Source organism: Tauraco erythrolophus, chromosome 9 (genome assembly GCF_009769465.1).
Source record: "Tauraco erythrolophus isolate bTauEry1 chromosome 9, bTauEry1.pri, whole genome shotgun sequence".
Classification (NCBI taxonomy): domain Eukaryota; kingdom Metazoa; phylum Chordata; class Aves; order Musophagiformes; family Musophagidae; genus Tauraco; species Tauraco erythrolophus.
The window spans coordinates 32,226,286-32,246,432 of NC_141473.1; the positions used below are offsets into that span (position 1 = coordinate 32,226,286).

The 20,147-nt window shown below is 38.2% G+C and overlaps 1 protein-coding gene across 3 annotated transcripts in view; it reads left to right on the top strand.

The window, feature by feature from the left end:
- GRID1 (glutamate ionotropic receptor delta type subunit 1) overlaps window positions 1–20,147 on the top strand; it is a 548,463-nt gene that overhangs the window by 484,176 nt on the left and 44,140 nt on the right. For all 3 annotated transcript variants that reach the window (XM_086616474.1, XM_086616475.1, XM_086616476.1), the window contains exons 9-12: window positions 6,109–6,210; window positions 7,768–7,965; window positions 9,926–10,250; window positions 11,635–11,773. In XM_086616474.1, the coding sequence (XP_086472600.1) occupies window positions 6,109–6,210; window positions 7,768–7,965; window positions 9,926–10,250; window positions 11,635–11,773 (764 nt within the window). The remainder of the gene's footprint in view (window positions 1–6,108; window positions 6,211–7,767; window positions 7,966–9,925; window positions 10,251–11,634; window positions 11,774–20,147) is intronic.

Here is a 20,147-nt window from a genome sequence, read left to right on the forward strand (position 1 = left end):
TATGGGTGCATAGGTATTCCAAACCCACTGCAGATCTTTGGAAGCAGGCTATATCTTTAATACGAATAAATGCAGAATATCAGAATAGAATAAACATCTGGACGTAGATGACCTGCAGTTATTTCACTGCAAATAAGGTTGAGTTGTGCTGGACCAGAGAATATAGCTCAAATCAGTTTAGCCTGGTGATCTTGTCCATTATCTTGTCCCTAATAATGACCATAAGCTTTGCTTTAGAGTAGAAACGTTAGAATATTTCCAAGAAGTATGTACCTGTTATAGAAATAAATTCTATCATTGTTTGGATTTGCTTGCAAGTATAAGAATTGGTATCTTTGCATTTGCTTCATCCTGTTTTATGTAACTATGGATTATACAAATACATGGTCCAAAAAAAAATTTGTTTTAAATTATGATCTCATATTTCAAATAATAAGATTTCGGTAACTTTAAGGCAACTCCAATCATAAAAAGGGAAATGACGTTTCAGAGAATCCCGTCAGTTTCTTAAGAATGACCTATAGTCCAATGTGTGATTCCTTTTAATACCTTGCTGTGAATGATATTGAATGACAGCAAATTCCCTAGATTACTGGTATAGAGCATTTTTAGAAAGCATCCTGGGTTTGAATACAGATATTTGCTCTACTTATTATTTAAATAGAGTTCTTTTTATTCCTCAGAACTACAACACAGGAATGTCCAATTTGCTCCATTTATTTAATGGGTCACTGCCTTATTTCATATTTGTCTCCTGTAAATATTCATTTTCTTTTTTACATTTGGTTTGTTCAAGGTTTTTCTGATTATCATGTTTGTTTAAAATCTGCTTTTATAATGTTGAATGTTTCAGTAAGCGTTTAGCCATATTGAAAGTCTGGCAAAGAGAGTCAGAGGTCCCAACTATACATGCATGGTACACAGACATCATATTTGATTTATGCTATGTTGACTTCATGTTTAAGAACCAAGTTGTCATTGAAGTGAAATCCATTTCAATTCAGCTTTAATCTAAAAGCACTATCAGATTGTGAATGGCATAGATTAATTCATTTAACTCCATGCACAAAACAGAGAAAATGTGCTCTGGGTTGATACACGTGTCCCTGTCTCACAGTATGAGAACTGCCTCCCTCACCCTCTCTCTTCCATTTCTTGTCTGTTAGAAGTTCTTCAGGTTTTAAGGCAAGGGTTCCCAAATTTAATTTGTTTGGATAGTGTAACCTTAGCTCCAAAGGAGTTACAAATTTTCAGGTTTTGGTAAGAGAAGATGCATGCTCTGGATTGATTATAGCCCTTTCAAACATTACTATACATCTGTTGAAAATTATCTTGGTGTATTTCTTGTGGGAATCCCATTCTCCCTGAAAAGTAGATCATGTTTAGGATGGCATCATACTTAAATATGATGTTAGACAGTACTGACATGCATTAGTTGGACAGGAACTACTGCATCATAACTATAATACTGTAGATCATGTTATTCACTGTTGTGATATAAGCATTAAGTCTTCACTTTTTATGCTAATGTCAGTTTTAAACTGTATTTACTAGTAGTTTGGGATTATCTTCATCTCTATTTGTTTGAGTCTGAGTCAGACATTTGCCATAGTCCAGTGGTGTGAGTGTTCACAGCAGAGTTATGAAAACTAAATTCAAGTTCCTGATTCGAGGAATAAGTAATTATTGTGTAGTAGAGCAGCATTAACATGCAGACCTTGCTGAGTTTGTAATCAGTTTCATCTCCTAAAGGAAGTGGCACGCAGGCTCTCAATCTAATTGAGCAAGTTCATAGGAGGTAGTAAATCTTGCAAACCAGTGTTTAATGCATGCAGCCTTGATTTACTTGAACAGAAGGATTGTTTGCTTCATTGTGCTGATGAGGGTCTTCACACTTCTGGGGAACTGTTTCTGATATTCTCTGGTGTGAGTTTACCATGATATCTCAATACGATTTCCCCTGGGGAACTAATCACTCAAGTTAAGTGTTGGCCAGCCAGCAGCTGCATCATTAACCAACTCATGAAACTCCTTTGTAGAATCTGGCTTCTAATTTATCAATGAGAACTCAGGAACCCCAAAGTTACATTGACATCAAGTTGGGTTTTTTTTGAGATACTGACAGATATCAGTACCTTTCAGGACAAAATCCTGAACAGCAGCTTCATGAGGCATACTTTGGATGACATCCTTTATCATTTGACATTCTCAGGTTGTCTAGCCATGTAATTGTTTCATTTTTGTGTTGAGTATGTGTGTTTGGAGATACATATTGCTTGTAGAGGTTGAAAACAATGTTAAAATTGTGAGTTTCCCTCTCCAAACTTTTTCTTGCAGTTCTGGCTGAAAATCCAGTAAATATTGATAAAGGTCAGAAGCATGTTGAGCCAGAATTTTCCAACAAATTCCTTTTTTGTCTGAATTTCACAGTTGTTTCCTCTGGTTTGTCTTTATTGGGTGATTGAGCTTCTAATGTATGGGTAGAACGATAGGATTCCCAGCAACATGGCTATTTCAGAAAGAGAATCTAGGAAGAAGGTTTAAGTTGAAAAGCTTTAATAAAGTAGATGTTTTCAAAACTTGAACGCCCATGATCTAGTAACTAGTGAATCAAAAAAACCTCACCCAGGCTGCCATTAAATATATGTTCCAGAGATCATTGATTTTTAAAACACATCCTACAAGTGCTGATTCTGCAAGCACTTGTTGTCATAAGATCTAAAAGCTTTTATCTCCTATCAGCTGATGGCTGTGCTATAACCTTTGGCTTCAGACTTCTGGTAGGAGCAGGGTATGTATTTCTACAAAGAATGAAACTCGTAACAGTCTTATCAAGTTACAGCAGTACTCATTGTGTTTAACAGTGCTGGAAATTAGTTTCTCAGGCACTGATCTTGACAGGTCAGCTGTCACAAATTGGTAGATGTATCTGTAAATACATTGGTCCTATAAACAAAATTCTGTCTGCAAGAAGTGGAAGTTAAAATTGGCACATTTCTGAACAAATGAAATGTTCTGAAGCACAAGGATGCACAGGAAAAATCCCTTCTGGAAAAGGTTTTCCTCATGTTCCATTTATCAACTTTCTCTGTGTAGTTTGCTTTTTAGAGACTGAAAATTTGTGCCTCCATAGAGAACACTATGGAGTTCTGTGCTGAAGTGAAATATGCTTCTCCTCCTCGCACCTACCCCTACTGCATGAAAGAGGAATCTTTGTCTCTCTCCTTTTGAATAAAAGCAATAAAAGGACATGTTTCTAGCTCCTTTTAGGAGTTTTTGGTGTTAATGCAGAATGCAAAAGTTAGGGTATTTGAAAAGTCTAAGGTCTTGATATGAAATCAGATAGTTTTTGAAGGGAAAAGAAGTGAGAGAAGGAATTGAAATATCGGTCCACCAGTGGTGAAGTAATAAATTAATGTGTTAAATTTTCTGGTTTTTTAGTAAGTATTTAATTATTGTCTGTAGATTGTACAATCCATTTTGGCCAAAACCTTCCATGTATCTTTGTCATATACTTACTGCATAGGACAGCTGAAGAAGGCTTAGACAGTAAACATTCTTTACAGATTTGGGACACAGTATGTACCACACAGACCTATACTAATTTTTGAAATTTATTGAACCATATTGATTTATGTAAGCTGACAAATTGGTCAGTTTGGTTTGGCAATAACCAAAGCTAAGAAATATCTGGACATATTTCAGAGCAGGCATCTTAATTTGATTTTAAAAAATACTATAGGTATCTACCTAGCTATAGGTAGCTATAGGTATCTACCTGTATTGCTGCAGATGCTTTTATATGCAGGAGGTCATTTATCACTCCAAACTGGCATCACAGGGAGAGAGTTTTCAATCTGAGATACTTTAACTTTCAGGAGTGTCATTAGAAAGCTGAATATTATTCAGTTATTCTCTTCCTCCACCCTCCAAGTCAGCTGGATAAATGGAGATGTAGGTTAATTCTTTCCTCTCCTCTCAGCTTTGAAGATTTAGTGACTATAGAATAATTTTCATCCGTTCTCGTGTGACGGTTGTGGTGGCTGAATATTCACTGAATGTCCTGTTCTTTTTTAGTTCCCTGTTTATCTGTTTAGTGCAACGAACAAAAATAAAACTACACAGATCTTTGCCATCACATTTTATTTGTCGGTTTGATTTTTGAGGTTTTAGGATAAAACTGAAGTCATAGAAATAAATCATGTAGGACATCTAGCCATAGGCATTTTCAGTTAAATAAGTTCTTTCCAAGAAGGTTTTGACTTGTTACATGAAAATTAGCTTCTGGCAGGAAGAAGCCACATTTCACAGATCTTGGACTATGTTTAATTTCTACAGGGCATGCCTTCAGCTAACGACAGTGCTTCCACATATATGAGATAGTATTGGTGTTTAAGAGCAGAGATGAAAAAGAAGAAGGAAACAGTGTCTACTTGATACTATTTATGACACTTCTGAACAAAATGACACCATGCATTCTGTTTGAAAGTAAAAGGAGCGTCTGACTGCTACTGCTACTGAAGAGCATATTTCATTTGAATAATCCAAAGGTCATTTAAGATTGACTTCTCTATTGAACCTATTTTACTGAATTTTACTGCATTTCTCTTCAGAAAAATGCTACAAACTTGATTTTTAAAGCAATATATTTTATTGAAAAATAAAATATTTAGATGTAACATTCCAGGGAGATATTCTGGAAACATGCATCCAGGTACATCTAGCACATGCACGAAGTACTAATAGATATGACATACTTGATCATCAGGAGTCTGGGAACTTGAGAAGGTGTCATTGTTCTGCTGATAATGTAGAAGCAGGGCAAGAAGAGAAATCAAGACTTAAGATAGGATCTCAAAAAAGTCCGAGAGAGAAGAGGAGACAGTCTTACACCACAGAATCTGTGTCAAGAATTTATGACCATCAGTGAGTGAGAACGTTGTGCAGCAGGGAGAAAGGTCGGTCTTTGATAAGCAGTAGGGAATGATTTGAAAAGTAGAAGGGGATCTGAGCAGAGAGGGAAATATGAGATAGTGAGACCACAAGCAATCCTGAAGACTGTGTCGTGGTTTAACTTGGCCAGCAACTAAATGCCACACAGCTGACCACTCACCCTCGCTCATCCCTGGAGAATGGAGAAGAGAATTACAGGGGAAAAGGGAAGGAGACTTGTAAGTTGAGATAAGAGAAATTTAATAATAACAATAATATAAAATCAAAAGTAATAACGATAAAATAGTAATAATAATAATATATGAATATGTATAAATTTATAATAATAGATACAAACAAGTGATGCACAGTGTAATTGCTCACCACTCGGTGACCAACGCCTGTCAATTCGCAGCAAGCGATCCCAAAACTGATAAATCCCGACACTGCAATCCCAGATGAGTGAGAGGCCCAAAAAGAGACACAGAGGGAGAAAGCGCCCTCAGAAAAGAGTCTTCCTAACTTCCCGGTCAACCCTCTGCTATATACTGGGCACGACATTGCATGATATGAAATACTCCATTGGCCAATTAGACCCTCAATTCTAAGTCTAAGTTCAAATCATAAGGGGAGTTGTGGACCCTTTGTCCTGGCCATGCTGCCTCTCAGCCTGCCATGCTCCTGCACACTGGCAAAAAGACGGCAAGCTGAAAGATCCTTGCTGTCTCAGCACTAACTATAAACATCAGTGCGCTATCAACATTCTTCTCATAATGAATCCCAGACTAAATCCAAAACGCAGAGCTATCGTAGCTGCTCTGCTAAAAGGAAAAGCTAACTCTGTCCCAGCTGAATCCAGGGCAGACTGTCAGGCAATATAAACTTACTGGAGAGAAATGTCATATCAGAGTGATCTAAGTGAAATAATATGACAAATACTACAGATAATAGAGTAGTTATGTTACAAGCATCAGTGAAAGCACATTCAGGCAAGATACTTGTTCATATCTGACCTCTGAATCTCACCAATTCTGATTCTGCATTAACAAAACCCACACATCTCTCTTCCTCTCTATATCAGTTCTGGATTTGGTCAAGCTACTGTTAAATGTTTACATAAACACTGCAAGATTTCTGCCTGACAGTCCTTCAGACTCACTGTACTTTCTGTTCTAGTTGGCAACGTGGGACTCTGAGAAAGGACTGAACGGTAGCCTACAAGAACGACGTCTGGGCAATGACTTACAAGGACTGACACTCAAAGTGGTGACTGTCTTGGTATGATCCTATTTGAGTTCAGGAAACAAAATGCTCAAAATAGAAAGGATCTGACTGAGTATTTTGGGCACTTCCCTCCGTATTTTTCTCTATCGTTTTCAATTTTGTATTTTTGGATGATCAGTTATATAAGCAGGAAAGATAGATGATGGCCTTTTATTATTTTATGTGAAGCTGTACGCTCTCAGAGATACAGAGCATTTATTTGTTTGCTTATGCTGTTCTTCTGCATCGTAATTCCTACTGGGCATGGAAACGGCACAGGGCTTGAGTGCACAGGGGTGCATTCCAGATACCATACTCTAACTCAGATATGCAGTTTCCAGCATTTCATGGATTTTAAGATCAGATGGGCCATTTATGATAATCTAATCTTGGCTCTTGTACACTGCAGACCGTAAAATTTAATCAAGTGTTTCCTCCATCAAGCTCATAAATTCCCGTTGAGATGAACTATATCTTTTAGAAAGGCGTAGTCTTTCCAAAAAATCATTACACTTTTGGGACTTCTGTCCTTTAGTATCCAGAGAGGCAGCAGAGCTCTTGTCAGCTAAATGCTAAATTAGGGGCAAATGAGGGCTTGAATTCATTCCTTCCTAAAATACTGTAGTTTGCAGATTGCAGAAACCAGTATCTGTTTGTCATTTTTATTTCTCTTTTTCTGAATCATGGTACAAATCTCAAGTACTGCATAAGATCATTAAGGCACTCTTTCCAGAAGCCAGCTTTCTTTCCTCTGTCTGGTGACAGGTGAGGTTATGCTGCAGCTTAGGTGGGAGGTGACTAGATCGCTTCCAAAAGAAGGTCAGTACCAGGTTGCAAAGGCAGCCAGCTGCGATGGCTGTGCCGCCAGAAGCCCCGGTGTTTCCCCGCAGGATAGCAGGACTCTCATGCCTGACAGAAGACATACCACATAATGCTATGTTCCCTTGGTCCCAAAACATATGTTTATATAAAATAGTCCCAGAACCATTACCCATGAAGGTTATTCTTTGAATTTTCAGAATTTTAAATACTCACAAAATGCAGCATTTTTAGCTCTTGTTTCAGTATGTCTTCTGTGTCTTCTGGATATCGCTGTCTGTAAAGGACGGGTTTCTAAATCTGATATGCTCTGAGAGATGAACAGTAGTAATGTTCCTATCTAGGACTCATATGCTTAATATCTATATGCTAGACAGCTAGTTAGGACACTAAGGTAGGTGTCTGTGCCCCCTTTTTAGACAGTGAGAAGAGGCAGATACTTCAGGGAGCAGTCATCCTGTGCACACCAGGAAGTTGCTAGTGGGGATTGAATTGTCTTCTGGAATCTGCCTCTTCTCACGAGCTGTGGAAAACCCAAGGCCGTGGATGGGACTCAGATGCTGAAGCACTGATGTCTGGTTGGAATGCCTCATAATATTCTGCATGACCTACAGTTTTTGTCTCAGAAGGTTACGAGTGTCTCAAATTCTGTGTCAAGTTGTCCAGTATTAATTCAGGAAACATCCTTCTGCTAAGAGAAGCAAACTAAAAAACTTGTTTCGTGTATCAGTTAAGATATTGTTTTGTTCTCAGGAAGAACCTTTTGTGATGGTGGCAGAGAACATACTTGGGCAACCAAAACGATACAAAGGATTTTCCATTGATGTCCTAGATGCACTTGCCAAGAATCTGGGCTTCAAGTATGAGATATATCAAGCTCCTGATGGCAAATACGGACAGCAACTTCAGAATAGCTCCTGGAATGGCATGATTGGAGAACTCATTAACAAGGTACACAGAGAAGAAACTGCTTTAAAAAAAATAAAATTAAAATTCTCCCCATCCTCAGTTCCAAATTACAAGAGATTGAATTAGAATGAAAGCACCAGTGCAGAACATTGCTGAGCTATGGGTGGTTTGAGTGTGGTGTAAACTGTGCAATTTAAGAGCCTGTATACAGGATAGGAACTAGAGAGTCTGTTGTTCTATTTGCTCCCAACTGTTATCAACACAAATTATATCAGTGTAAACCTGTGTGTTTATATAGCTGTAATAAGAAGAACAGAGGTCATGTATGTGTGTGTGAGTGAATGACTGTGGAAAGTAGAGAAAAAATATTGTCTTTTTCTTAAAATATTAATTACTATTATTTTTTTTTCATTATGTATTTGCTACTTATTTGTAGGTATGACTTTATTTGGGTCACTTTGTGGCAATGTAATGATCCACTGTTTGACTCCAAAACAGGAAAAGCGTCCCTAGTAATATACCATAAAGAAGTGTTTTTGAAGGACCAGAATTTAAACTCATCTCAAGATTATTAATTCATTTGAAACAGAGAGGACCAGACTTCTTTTCTTAATTACAGTCTTGTAAATCGGGAGTAAGTTAATTGAACTCCATTGAAGTAAATGGGAAAAGTCCATAGTCTGCCAGAGACTGAAGTTAGAGTGTATTTTGTTCATGGTCTCACTATCTGATGTGGGACAAATGTTAATCAAGAAGGAGAATCAAATGAATTAATCTTCCACATGGCTGCCCTTTGTAGAAAAGGTTACTGTTCTACAGCGGAGATATTACTGAAAGTGAAAGCTTTCTCATTATCTAGTAGGTAGGTAGCTCAATATCTGGTAAGTAGATGTTTAGGAAGAAATAGAAGCAATTAAAGCAATAGCAAAAATGTATATAATAATGGGATATTCTTGGTTGGTGCTAAGGAATGCAAATAATTTTTTACTTATTTTGCATTGACATAAGTTGTTTTAATTTCATTGATTTGAAAACGTGGTAAGAAATCTTGTTAAATTTCTTTTGAAATTGTTTTCTTTGAAACAACAAAGTATTCTATTACAGTATTTTTTAATGTTATTTCTGCTACTAGCTTTTCTTCTGACTCCAAAGCATTTCAAAGCAGACCTCCCTCACCTAACAATTATTTACTTTCCCAACAAAATGTAGAGATAGGAAACAAAAAGTAGATTCTCTTTTTTAAGGGAGCTGTTTTTATTAATTTGGAAAAATATTCAAAATCTAATTGCAGCTTTTCAAAAGCTTTGGGAATCTTTTTTGTTAACTCCTGTTCTGTCTTTCATTGAGTTTGCATACTCTTTAAGGACCCTTTGTGTATAAAACCTACTCACTTTAAATGTTGAGGTCAAAGCAGTTTCAGGGGCTAACTTGCCTTTCGTGCATTCTTCCAGTTGCTAGTTTTTGCCATCGCTTTATTCATTGTAAAAATAAACAAAATATTCACCCTAGTTGTTGTATGAAATCCATTCATAAACATGGGAAGTTGACAACTCTGCAGGGAAAACAACAAACATCAGCTCTTTGCAACTTGGTGTCAAATATACAAGCCAAACAAATGGTGTTTCTTTCCTGTTGCTTGCAGTGCACCAGGTTAATATGGTTTGAAGTTTTAGATATCCTTTGGAAAACAAGGGAAAGATAAAGGTTAAATAAATTGCACTCTTTCCAGAGAGGAGTCAGGGTGACTTTTTGTTTTAGAGTACTTTGACAGGTTATGTTTCACTATTCCGCTTTAAACCTGTGCAATTAATTAATGTTCAAATGAGATGAAATTGATTCTGGTCTTGTTTTTAGGCAATTTATTTTAATTTGTCTAAAAGTATTAAATTATAGACAGAAATGCATGGAATCACTTGGTTCTTAAAAGGTTTCTCCTTAAGGCTCATGCTGGCAAAATTCATAGTGAAAGGAAGAGATCTGATTTGTTGCGTTTGTCTCGCAGAGAGCAGACCTAGCCATCTCAGCCATCACTATAACACCAGAACGAGAGAGTGTTGTGGACTTCAGCAAGCGGTACATGGACTATTCAGTGGGGATCTTAATCAAAAAGCCCGAAGAGAAAATCAACATCTTCTCTCTCTTTGCTCCTTTCGACTTTGCGGTGTGGGCTTGCATTGCTGCAGCCATCCCTATAGTTGGTGTCTTGATATTTGTCTTGAACCGCATCCAGGCAGTCAGGGCGCAGAACGCTTCCCAGCCAAGTCCTTCTGCTTCCTCCACCCTCCACAGTGCCATCTGGGTCGTGTACGGCGCCTTTGTTCAGCAAGGTACTTACTCTCTTATAAACACCACTGATGGATGTTCAGAAATGTTCTGTCTTGGGTTAAGCAAGTCAGGACAGGTTAGTCTTGGCCAGAATGGTCTAAAGCTGAGATAAGGCTTGTACAGGGAAGTAATATGTTTTATTAGCCCAGCTGATGAAAAGCTGGGAGAGATAGGTAAGTTTGGAGGAGTTATGTTCTGCTTTTCTGTCTCTCAGTAAGTCCAGAAAAAACACTCTGTGCAGGCTTTTCTGCTTTGGGAAAATGGTAATATACTATAGAACTGCTTGGTACAGCATTGCAACACTCCTCCAACTCTGAAACTATCACCTTTCTAATGGTTTGCATTTAAATTTAGAAATTTATATATTTCTGAACTAATGTGAGACAGTTTATCTTTTGGTTCTTTGAACTAAACAGGACAATTATTTGTAGCCATGTAACTAACTTTACACTCAGGAGTCTCCAGACATAGGACAAGTCCTATTGAATTCAGTAGGATTGCTACCATCAACAAAGCTACTTTTGTAAATAATTGTTTGCAAAATCTGCCCACACCATTTTTGCCCTATATCTATCATGTTAGTGCTGTTCTTGGAAGGCAGGTTTTGTTGAATGTTATACAGGTATATTGTTAAATTTTTCTACATTTTTTTCATTGTGATTGCAAACTTATAAAGCTTCAACTGGAAAATCCTTGCTATTGCTATGAAACTTGGTTCCCCATCTTGTTAAAGTGTCATCCCTGATGGGTTTAAGTACAGTAAGATACAATCAGCACAAACATATGCTGATGTGACTATCACCAGCTGTATGGTAAGGTTTGTCTCCAACAATGTTCAAGCATAACTGTGCTTGAAGCCTGCTAGAAAGAAATCTTCACGTTGTTTGAAATGTTACAAAGAGTAACAAGTAATGATGCTAATGCTTCAGTCTTTGCAGATTTAAATACAGCACAGATAGCACACAAACCATTGGACAGTTTTGTGGGTTTTTCCAAATCTAATATGGTCATTGAAAACAGAATACTATTATTTTCTGAACACTAATCATTTAATTCCTGCATATTAGTGGTGTTTCACCATTAAACTAACTTTATTTAGAATATTTTTCATGTTCTGTAGATTTGATACTCAATAATTCCCAAGTGAAATATTTTTAAATACGATTTCGTAGAACAGTATCCAGGACAAGATGTTGACTGCAGAAAATGTTTGTAAATTACCAGTCTTAACAGAAGTAGTGCCTTTCTCACAGTGAAAGGGCAGTCAGGAGGGGAAGCAGAAAGGCAGAGGGGTAGCTCCAAGAAAGTTTGACTTAACAGGGCACACAGAGGGTAATCATAAATGGAAGCCATTGAGAGACCCTCATTTTCTCTGTTTATTTGTAGGGGGAGAATCTACGGTCAATTCTGTGGCTATGCGCATTGTAATGGGAAGTTGGTGGCTCTTCACCCTTATCGTGTGCTCTTCCTACACAGCAAACTTAGCAGCTTTTCTCACAGTATCAAGAATGGATAATCCTATAAGGTAAGAGCCGCTTCTTAACACGAAGCCAGAAACCTGGATTTCACAGAAAGGTATTAGCCATTTGAGCACTCATTCTTGCAAGAAGGAGATAACTCTCTAATAAAATACTCTGCTTATGTGCAGTGGCTGCTTTTCTCTTCTCAGCCCTCCTTCTTCTTCACTCCTACAAATCCAAAGCAGTTTTGACAGGTGCATGGAGAGGACAATGGCACTTTAATTGTGTATTTTTCCAGAAGAGATGTCTTTCATGTTTACATGTATTTTGCTTAACGAGAGCTCTCACTGCCTCAGCTGTCTTTATTTCTTTGTTGAACATCAGAACAAACTGTCACCTCTAGGGAACATTTCACTTCTCACCTTCAATGTGCAATTTTATGTTCTCAATATTTTGATATACACTGTTTTTTATACTATTATTTGCATGTAAGGTAATATAAGTGGTCTTTTGGAATATAAACAGCCAAAACATACATGGTCAGATTCAGTGGCATTATTTGCAGAAAAAACTTCTTCTCAAGGAGGAAAAGATAACCGAACCTGACTCCAGGATAATAGATGTAATATAGCAGTTGTTTTATTAAATTTATATATAATTTTCTGTACTTGTGTTGGCAATATTGCGATGAGAAATTACAGCTTCTGTAACAAATGCAATTTATCTTGCACCTTTGACTTCTTTCCCCTGCCGTTCCCCTCCTAATCCATACCCAACAAGAATATTTGCAGTATACCAGAGAGCTGCTTGTTGTTTGGTGGCAATTTATGTGTGTGTGTAATTTGTTTTTCATCAGAAAATTTGAAGGCTAATGTATGTCTTCATTTTTTTCTCAAAACACAGACAAAATTTCAAATTTCACACTGTCATGGAGTACTGGGAGGGCTGTTGATCTTCCATGGTCGGTGATGACAGGATTAGGGTCTGGTATCTCATGTTCGGTCTGATGGTGATGGAGTGGAGAAGTGGCCAGAGGGTGGGCAGTGTGACACAGGCTCTCCTAGAAAATGCTGAGCCAAGGATTTTAGGTGCTAAAAAGTGACACGGTTACTCTGTTGGTCTCACTGGGGGCTGCCCTGGGAAAACTAGGACTATAATCTTTGTGCTCAGCTCCTGAGTCAGAGACATTAGCACTTAGGTGAAGCTGGTACTTTAAAAAGTTACTTTTGCTTTCTCTGTGGTATCTGCACAGAAGGACGTAAATAAATGCATTCCTTATAAACATGAATTTAACAGTTTTTCCAGTTTTTAACTTGCCATTGTGTACTTGCAGGAAATGTAATGCTTTGTACGGATACAGTGTTATAATAATAATAAAACCAGCCCCAAACCATAACAAGTTTTGTTTTTAAATTAATTTTCTGTTAGTTTGGCCAAAATAAGTGGATTTTAACAGTAATAGAAACAAGAACTGCAAGTAATTTCTGGAAATAACATGAGAAACAAAATAGAATAAAACTATTGCAGAGTATCTGTGAGGACTGACTGTAGTGGGAATAAGGTTAAGATCAATAAATAAATTGCTCTTGAAACCAAAGACAGAAATAGTTATCCAGAAAGCTTGAACAATGATCTTCTCAAAATTTTCTGAAAGTTCTAGTTCCTTCATGGCAGAAGAAATTGTCTGTCTGTTTGGTCTACTGAGCACCTCCTAAAACTCAGTAAAGTTCAGAGGAGGATAAAAGTTGGGGTGAAATGCAGTGAGGAATCTGCAAAAAGAGACACAGGTTTAAGAGCAGAGGTTGGGATTGCCCCAATCCAAGTGCAGGACCTTGCACTTGGCCTTGTTGAAATTCATGAGATTCCCATGGGCCCACCTCTCCAGCCTGTCAAGGTGTCTCTGGATGGCATCCCTTCCCTCCAGCATGTCAACCACACCACACAGCTTGGTGTCGTCAGCAGACTCACTGAGGGTGCACTCAATCCCACTGTCTATGTCACCAACAAAGATGTTAAACAGCATCGGCCCCAATACTGACCCCTGAGGAACATCACTCGTCACTTGTCTCCACTTGGACATTGAGCCATTGACCTCAGCTCTTTGAGTGTGACCATTCAGCCAATTTCTTATCCACTGAGTGGTCCATCAGTCAAATTCATGTCTTCAATTTAGAGACAAGGATGCCATGTGAGACAGTGTCAAATGCTTTGGACAAGTCCAGGTAGATCTGGACTAAATCCTCTCACTGAAAACTTCTAGTGCCTTAGGAGAGAGGGGATGGGGTAAAGAAATAGGTTCTCTGGAAACTCTGTGAATCCTTCCTCCATTTCTAAGCTATGATGAAGTTATTTTCATGTCCCCACTCTTTATGAGAAACATCTTATAAAATGTTGTGTCAGATTTAGAACAAGCATTTTTCCTGAGTAAGTAAATTACTGCCTTACATGAATGCATTGTGGCCTGGCGTCTCAGCTTCCAGCACTACTTAGCTTCAGCATCGTATGATGTCAAGTGACTATTTTGCCTTTCTAAATTTTCCACTCAGCTTGCCCACATTGTATCTTTCATGGACCCAGAAAGGAATACTTACTTGAAATCCATTTTTCCCACCCAAAGAGGCACGATGAGTTAGAGCTGAAAATTTGCTCACCAGCTGAGAACTACCAAATCCATCCATGTATACTTCCATTGTTAAGAAACCAACCCCCCATCCTCTCAGTAAATGTATGTTGTTATCTCTCCCTCCATAGAAAAGTCCTCTGGCGTTCAGTACTGTTGCTGCTAAATTGACAGCAGGAGAGAAAATAGTATTATGGTGCTGCAGTAGCTGCAACGTAGTTAAGATATTCATTACAAGACTGATTTTCTTCCCAAGCCCCCTCCAGAATGCTTAATAGAAGTTGTTTCAGCATCAAATTTGGTATGTGTGGTCTGTGACTAGCAAAATACAAGTATGCTTGACTGAATAACTAGGTGTCAATCAACGCAGTGATCTTTACCTCCACAATTTCTCTGCAAAACAAGTGTGTCATAGAAATCATAAATGATATTTGCTAGAAAAAGCTTGGTGAGACATTCACTGAAGCAAAGTTGAACTGTCTGAAGGCAGAATTTTAGAATTAGCACATCAGATGAAAGCCTGCTGATGAGGGACTAACTTACTTTTCTTTTTTTAAATCTAGTAGTGGCAAACCTCATAAGGTGTCTCCACCCCGCCACAAATTTCAGGGACTGTTTGTGGCTCACAGAAAGGTGAAATAACCAGAGTAAGTAGGAGGCACGGCATAAAACAGCTTTGATATGGTGCCTATATTTCTGTATTTCCTGACAGAGACTTCCTAAATCCCAAATGGGTTCCCAAGTGCTGTGCTGTTTAAGTGTCCAGATCCCATGTAAGAAACGTGCCTATCTTGGAAAGAACAAAAATCTTCTCCTTAGGTTTTCGCAAACCCATAAGGCTTCATCACAAGCATGATAACAGGGAGATGCACTGGCTTTCTGGTCTGGCACAGCTCCACGTGCTGCCTAGATCCCCATGTGTCCTGCGTGCCTGTCACTCATCCTGCTGTGATAGGGTGGTGAGGAGGGTCAGAATATGGAGTTTGAGACTCACACGAAAACCCCTGGCCCTTCAGGAGATCAAGGACAGCAGAAAATAGAGTGAACCTTCCCCAGCTGTCCTCCAGTTTCCAGTTGCGGTTGGTACTTCTGCACCCCTTTGCTCTTTTAATACTGCCTCCTCTCATGCTCTTGTTTTCTCTCTGCTCCGACCTCACAACAAAGGACCAAAGGTAATGTAGTGGTTACCTCAGGATTTCTGTGTTCGTGGAGATTCAGAAGCAGGGCAGGGAATCATGAAGCAGATTTCCCAACTGCACGTGGGCAGAGGAGTGACATGTTACCCAGTTCCAAACAAGATGTTTTTTGTGAATGTGCTGGCGGCAATCACTTTGGAGCTCAGGCTAGGAGGCTGTGATCCATGTTCTAACTTTGTAAATGAGCAGTTCTTAATTTTTGTTTTTAAATAGAAATCTAGGTAATGTTAGAGCCTGTGCTAATCATTGACAAATCTGTTTAAACTGAAAGGATTTGCGTTTATTGTTTTAATATGTGCCTTCCGAACTGTAGGCAGCTGAGAAGTCTTCTAATGGGTCAGTCTGCCAAGCAAGGGCTGAATTATTACATGAAAATTTGTTCTTTCTTTTGTCTTATTACGTTTTCAAACAGCCCTTGGATCTGCTGTCTGACCTTCCATTTGTAATTATGAGTTTAATTAGCGGTGACTTAACTTCCAGCTTCATTTCTTGTTAACAAGCAGACTACACGCAGTTCAGCAGTTGCACAGATATTCTGAAGCTCAGGTTTAGGAGAGCTCATCTGACAAGAGGTTTAGAATCACACAGGAAAAATAGGACACAAAAAAGTAGGCTATTTGCAAACTCAAAGAGTTTAAATTTAAGATTTTATCAATTTGATCCTTAACATTTGCACATGCTATGGATGTTTTGAAAGGCATCTGTATATATGCATTCATGGACTGCATACAAATGCATGATATATATGATTTTAAGCTCACAGCTTTCGTTTCATGATTTCTTTATTTGTGTTTTAACCTGAAAATTTCATGTGTTTTGGTGACAGCTGAAGATTTACTGCAGCTTAGTTGGGGTGATAGTCTGGCACTCAGAAGGCTTGGGTGCAAATTCATTTTCTACCACAAGCTTTGTTTGACCTTGGCAAGCTTTGCCTCCTCTCTGTCTCAGTTCTCTTTCTGTACAACGGAGTAAGAGGTTTTTTTATATCTTATATGGCATGTTGTCAGGTTGGCTGCTTTAAAGATGATGTCAAGAAATGACCATATTATAATAGCTCGGCAGGTATCAAAAAAGATTTTCTGGGTTGCATACCAAACAGAAACAATCTCAAAATATTTTAAAAGAAAATGAGGAAAGTATTTTCAAGATGTGAGCTGGAGGGAAATGAGCAAAAGTTTCATCTGTTGTAGTTAACTGGATTTGATAGGGTTGGTAGCAAGAACCTCAGAGGAATCCCTCTGTATTTGCAGTGATTTTGCCTCAAAACTCCTTGTTTTCGAAAACAACCTTCCTGCTGTTAATATCACATGTGGCTTTCTAAACGTTTCACTGGATTTTCTTTTGTTACGTTTAATTTTTTTATGTCCAATTTGTACTACGTTTTGCAGTGTCTGTGCAGAGCCTCAGGCATGTTGGCAGGAGGCATGTATGAATGAGCATGACAAAAAATAATTATCGTGATTATTATTTAAGGCCCGTGAGCAAAAGCTTCAATCATTAAATAACTAGATTAAGTTCATCCATAAAGACAAAGGCTAAAAAAGAGTGTAAGAAAGATGGAAATGAATTAGCAAAGACAAGAACTCAAAAATATTTTTTTTTTCCAGAACATTCGCTGTTTGGACCACATGGAAGAAATGTCATGGGAAATGCTCTGCAAGCTGTGTAGCACAGCAGCAGTGCTCAAGGGCAGAGCTTGCCAGTCATTTGGCTTCAGGCACTGTTCAGGACAAGACATTGTGGTGTTGTCAGTGCTAGAACCCCCATCATCTATCTCTTCATTTCGTGTTCATTGATGGTGTTGCCTAGTGGGTGCTTCTGGGAAACCCAGAGCTTCAAAAAAGCTGAAGCCTTTTAAAAAGCTTTCTGAGTGTTGGCATATGCCGCTCAACCACGGTTTAAAATATATCCTAATTACTCCTGTAATTGAGCAAGCAGGCAAGCACATAAGTGCAAATATTTCCCAAGGACATTTTTTGGGTAAAAATGAGAAGACACAGCTGAAAATCAGGCCTGCATTCCATCCTTCCAGTTGCCATTATAAAAATGTGACATATATTGGAGATCAATGGGAAACCAAGAGATTTGTGATTCCACAGCCTCTTCAACTCTACTTTTACAACACCTATATTATAGCATCTCTTCATTTGTTACTGTTACTGGGAAGTTCTGTGACTTAAGTGGGTTGAGGCATTAGCATTCAGAGGCACGTACAGTTTAGAGAAGAAAATTATTTCGATATGACGTTAGCAAAATCTGCCATCTGTGCAGGTAATAAAATGATTTTTTTTTTTTTTCTTTTGCTTTGGAAGGGTGGAAATCTAGCAAGAGCAGCAACCTTCATGACAGCCCATCAAAATGTGCATGAATTGGACCAAATCTGAGATTTAATACGTAGTCTCTTCTTCACATCTCAGATTGAGTCACCTTTTAAGTCAGATTTTCTCTTGTTAATACAGGTTATTCACTGGATGTCCACAGAGCAGAGTAGCTGTATGTTTTATGCATACATTAAATCTCATTGATCCCTGACTTCAGCCTTCTTTGTTGTAGTATGTGGTTTCTTTTTATTACAAGAATAGTAGCTATGGCTTATTTTGCTGGGGTTTATTTTCTATTTGACTCCTAAGGGATAAACGATACAAAATGCAGTAACAGAAGATTTTTGCCCAATAGGATATTTATATTTCTATTGTTTTTCTCTAAAGAAGCTCATTTAATGTCTTATATGAACTGATAATGAAATTTAATATAACAGGATATTAAAAAGGTAAAAGAATGATTACTACAGCAATTCAAACAGGGATGGTCTTAAAGCTTCAGACATCTCCTAACTGTAAAAACTACCTCAGCCCACCATTTTTTAAGGACAAAAACAGGAGTAAGAAGAAAAACTTCATGGTGAATTCTGTTTTGGAAATGGATTCTGGTTGCAGAACAACCATTAGAGCAGGCTGGCCAGTGTGCTCGAGTATTTGAGCTTCATCCCTGCAAAAGCATTAATATTTTTTTCAACTATATCAGATAGATATTTATTTGACCTACAATGCAAAATTACCTACCTGCTTTTTGCATGTTAATATACTATTCAATGTGTTTGCCTGCTGACCGTGTTTGCTATTCTTTTGGACAAACATATAGTTACATGCCTTTATGGTATATTTTTTTGTGAGAAGAGTATTTAAACAGAGACCCTCAAAGTGGGAAGCCAGGTAGAACCTGAAAAAAATATAAATATCTTCATGACACTTCCTAGTGAAACAGCTGCCTGGAAAAAAAAACAACAACAACAACAAAAAACCACAAACAAAAAAAACAAACAACAAAGCAAAACACCTGTGAAATTACTTGTATTTTATACTATTTGTCTGGGCTGGTCAGAGTCCTTAGTATTAACAGTGGGCCCTGTTATAAAAGCCATGCAGGTTGTTCTATTACAGGGTAACACAGTGCATATTTCTGCATTTGTTTCCAAATCATTTGGAGTCAGAAGGTCTCTCTGAAAGCAATCCTGCAGCCAGAACAAGGAAGTAAATTGCATTTGCAAAACTACCAATAATTAGTTAGGGTAATAATTAGTAAGTTACTTCCTGTGAAACAATGAGATGAAGTTGAAAGTAGGTGTACTTACTTATAGGAAGGGAAAGCTGTACCTGTTTGCTTACTTGCTGTCAGCTCAGACAGGACATACATGATCTTCCAACTCTGTTAATCTGTTGCATGTTTTGTAAAAGGCTTCATTTCCATGTGTAGGAGAAATAAAAAAAAGTCTTCTCATCTTGCACAATTCCTCACCAACACCTCCCTGTGAGCAGTGGTTCTGTCATTCTCGTACCATGGTTGCTCAGCACCAGAATTTCCCACCCTCCTATATATAGCAGCAATATAATTTCCTACCCTCCAGCAATGTAATTTTCCCACCTTCTGTTCATTGCCATATATTCAGTGTCAGCAGGATGACTGTGAGTACAAGGAACATGCACTAAGTTGTTTATTTCTTTAGATTATTTTGGATGGAGAGGGGAAAGAAGGAAAGGTTCCACCAGGAGCAGAGGAAGAATGCTTTCCCAGCCATCCTCCTGGAGTAGTGGTTGGTTGGTGAACACTGACCAGTGTCACTGTGCTGTGGCCAGTCCTGTGCTCCACTCACATGATCCATCTTTCCCGTTGCAAGGTTTGAATTAATAGCCTGCAATAACAATTAAGTAATGATCATACCTCCTATAGCCTAAAAGTTCAACTCATACAATCAATTCAGAAGTTGATCTCTTGGAGCAAAGTTTAGCAACCATTCTTTCAGAGGGCAACAATTGAGCCTGCCTATGCTGCAGGCTGCAAGGTTAAGAGCTTCAGTTTTGGTAAAATCAGTGCAGTGTCATCCGTTTCATGTTGTGCTGATGAAAGCAGTCATAAATTCAGAAATCAAACTTTGCCTGGGATAGGTAGGGTAGAGACGCATGTATTTTTGCCAGCTCTGTTCTGGGTACAGGAACTTCGGTCAAGGGATGATGGAAACAGCTTTGTGCGGTAACATCTTAAATCATATAAGCTAGATTCATTAGTGTCGTAACGATTTATTTTTGATTGTCTGATATTTTTTTCTCCTATGCATTTGTACGATTC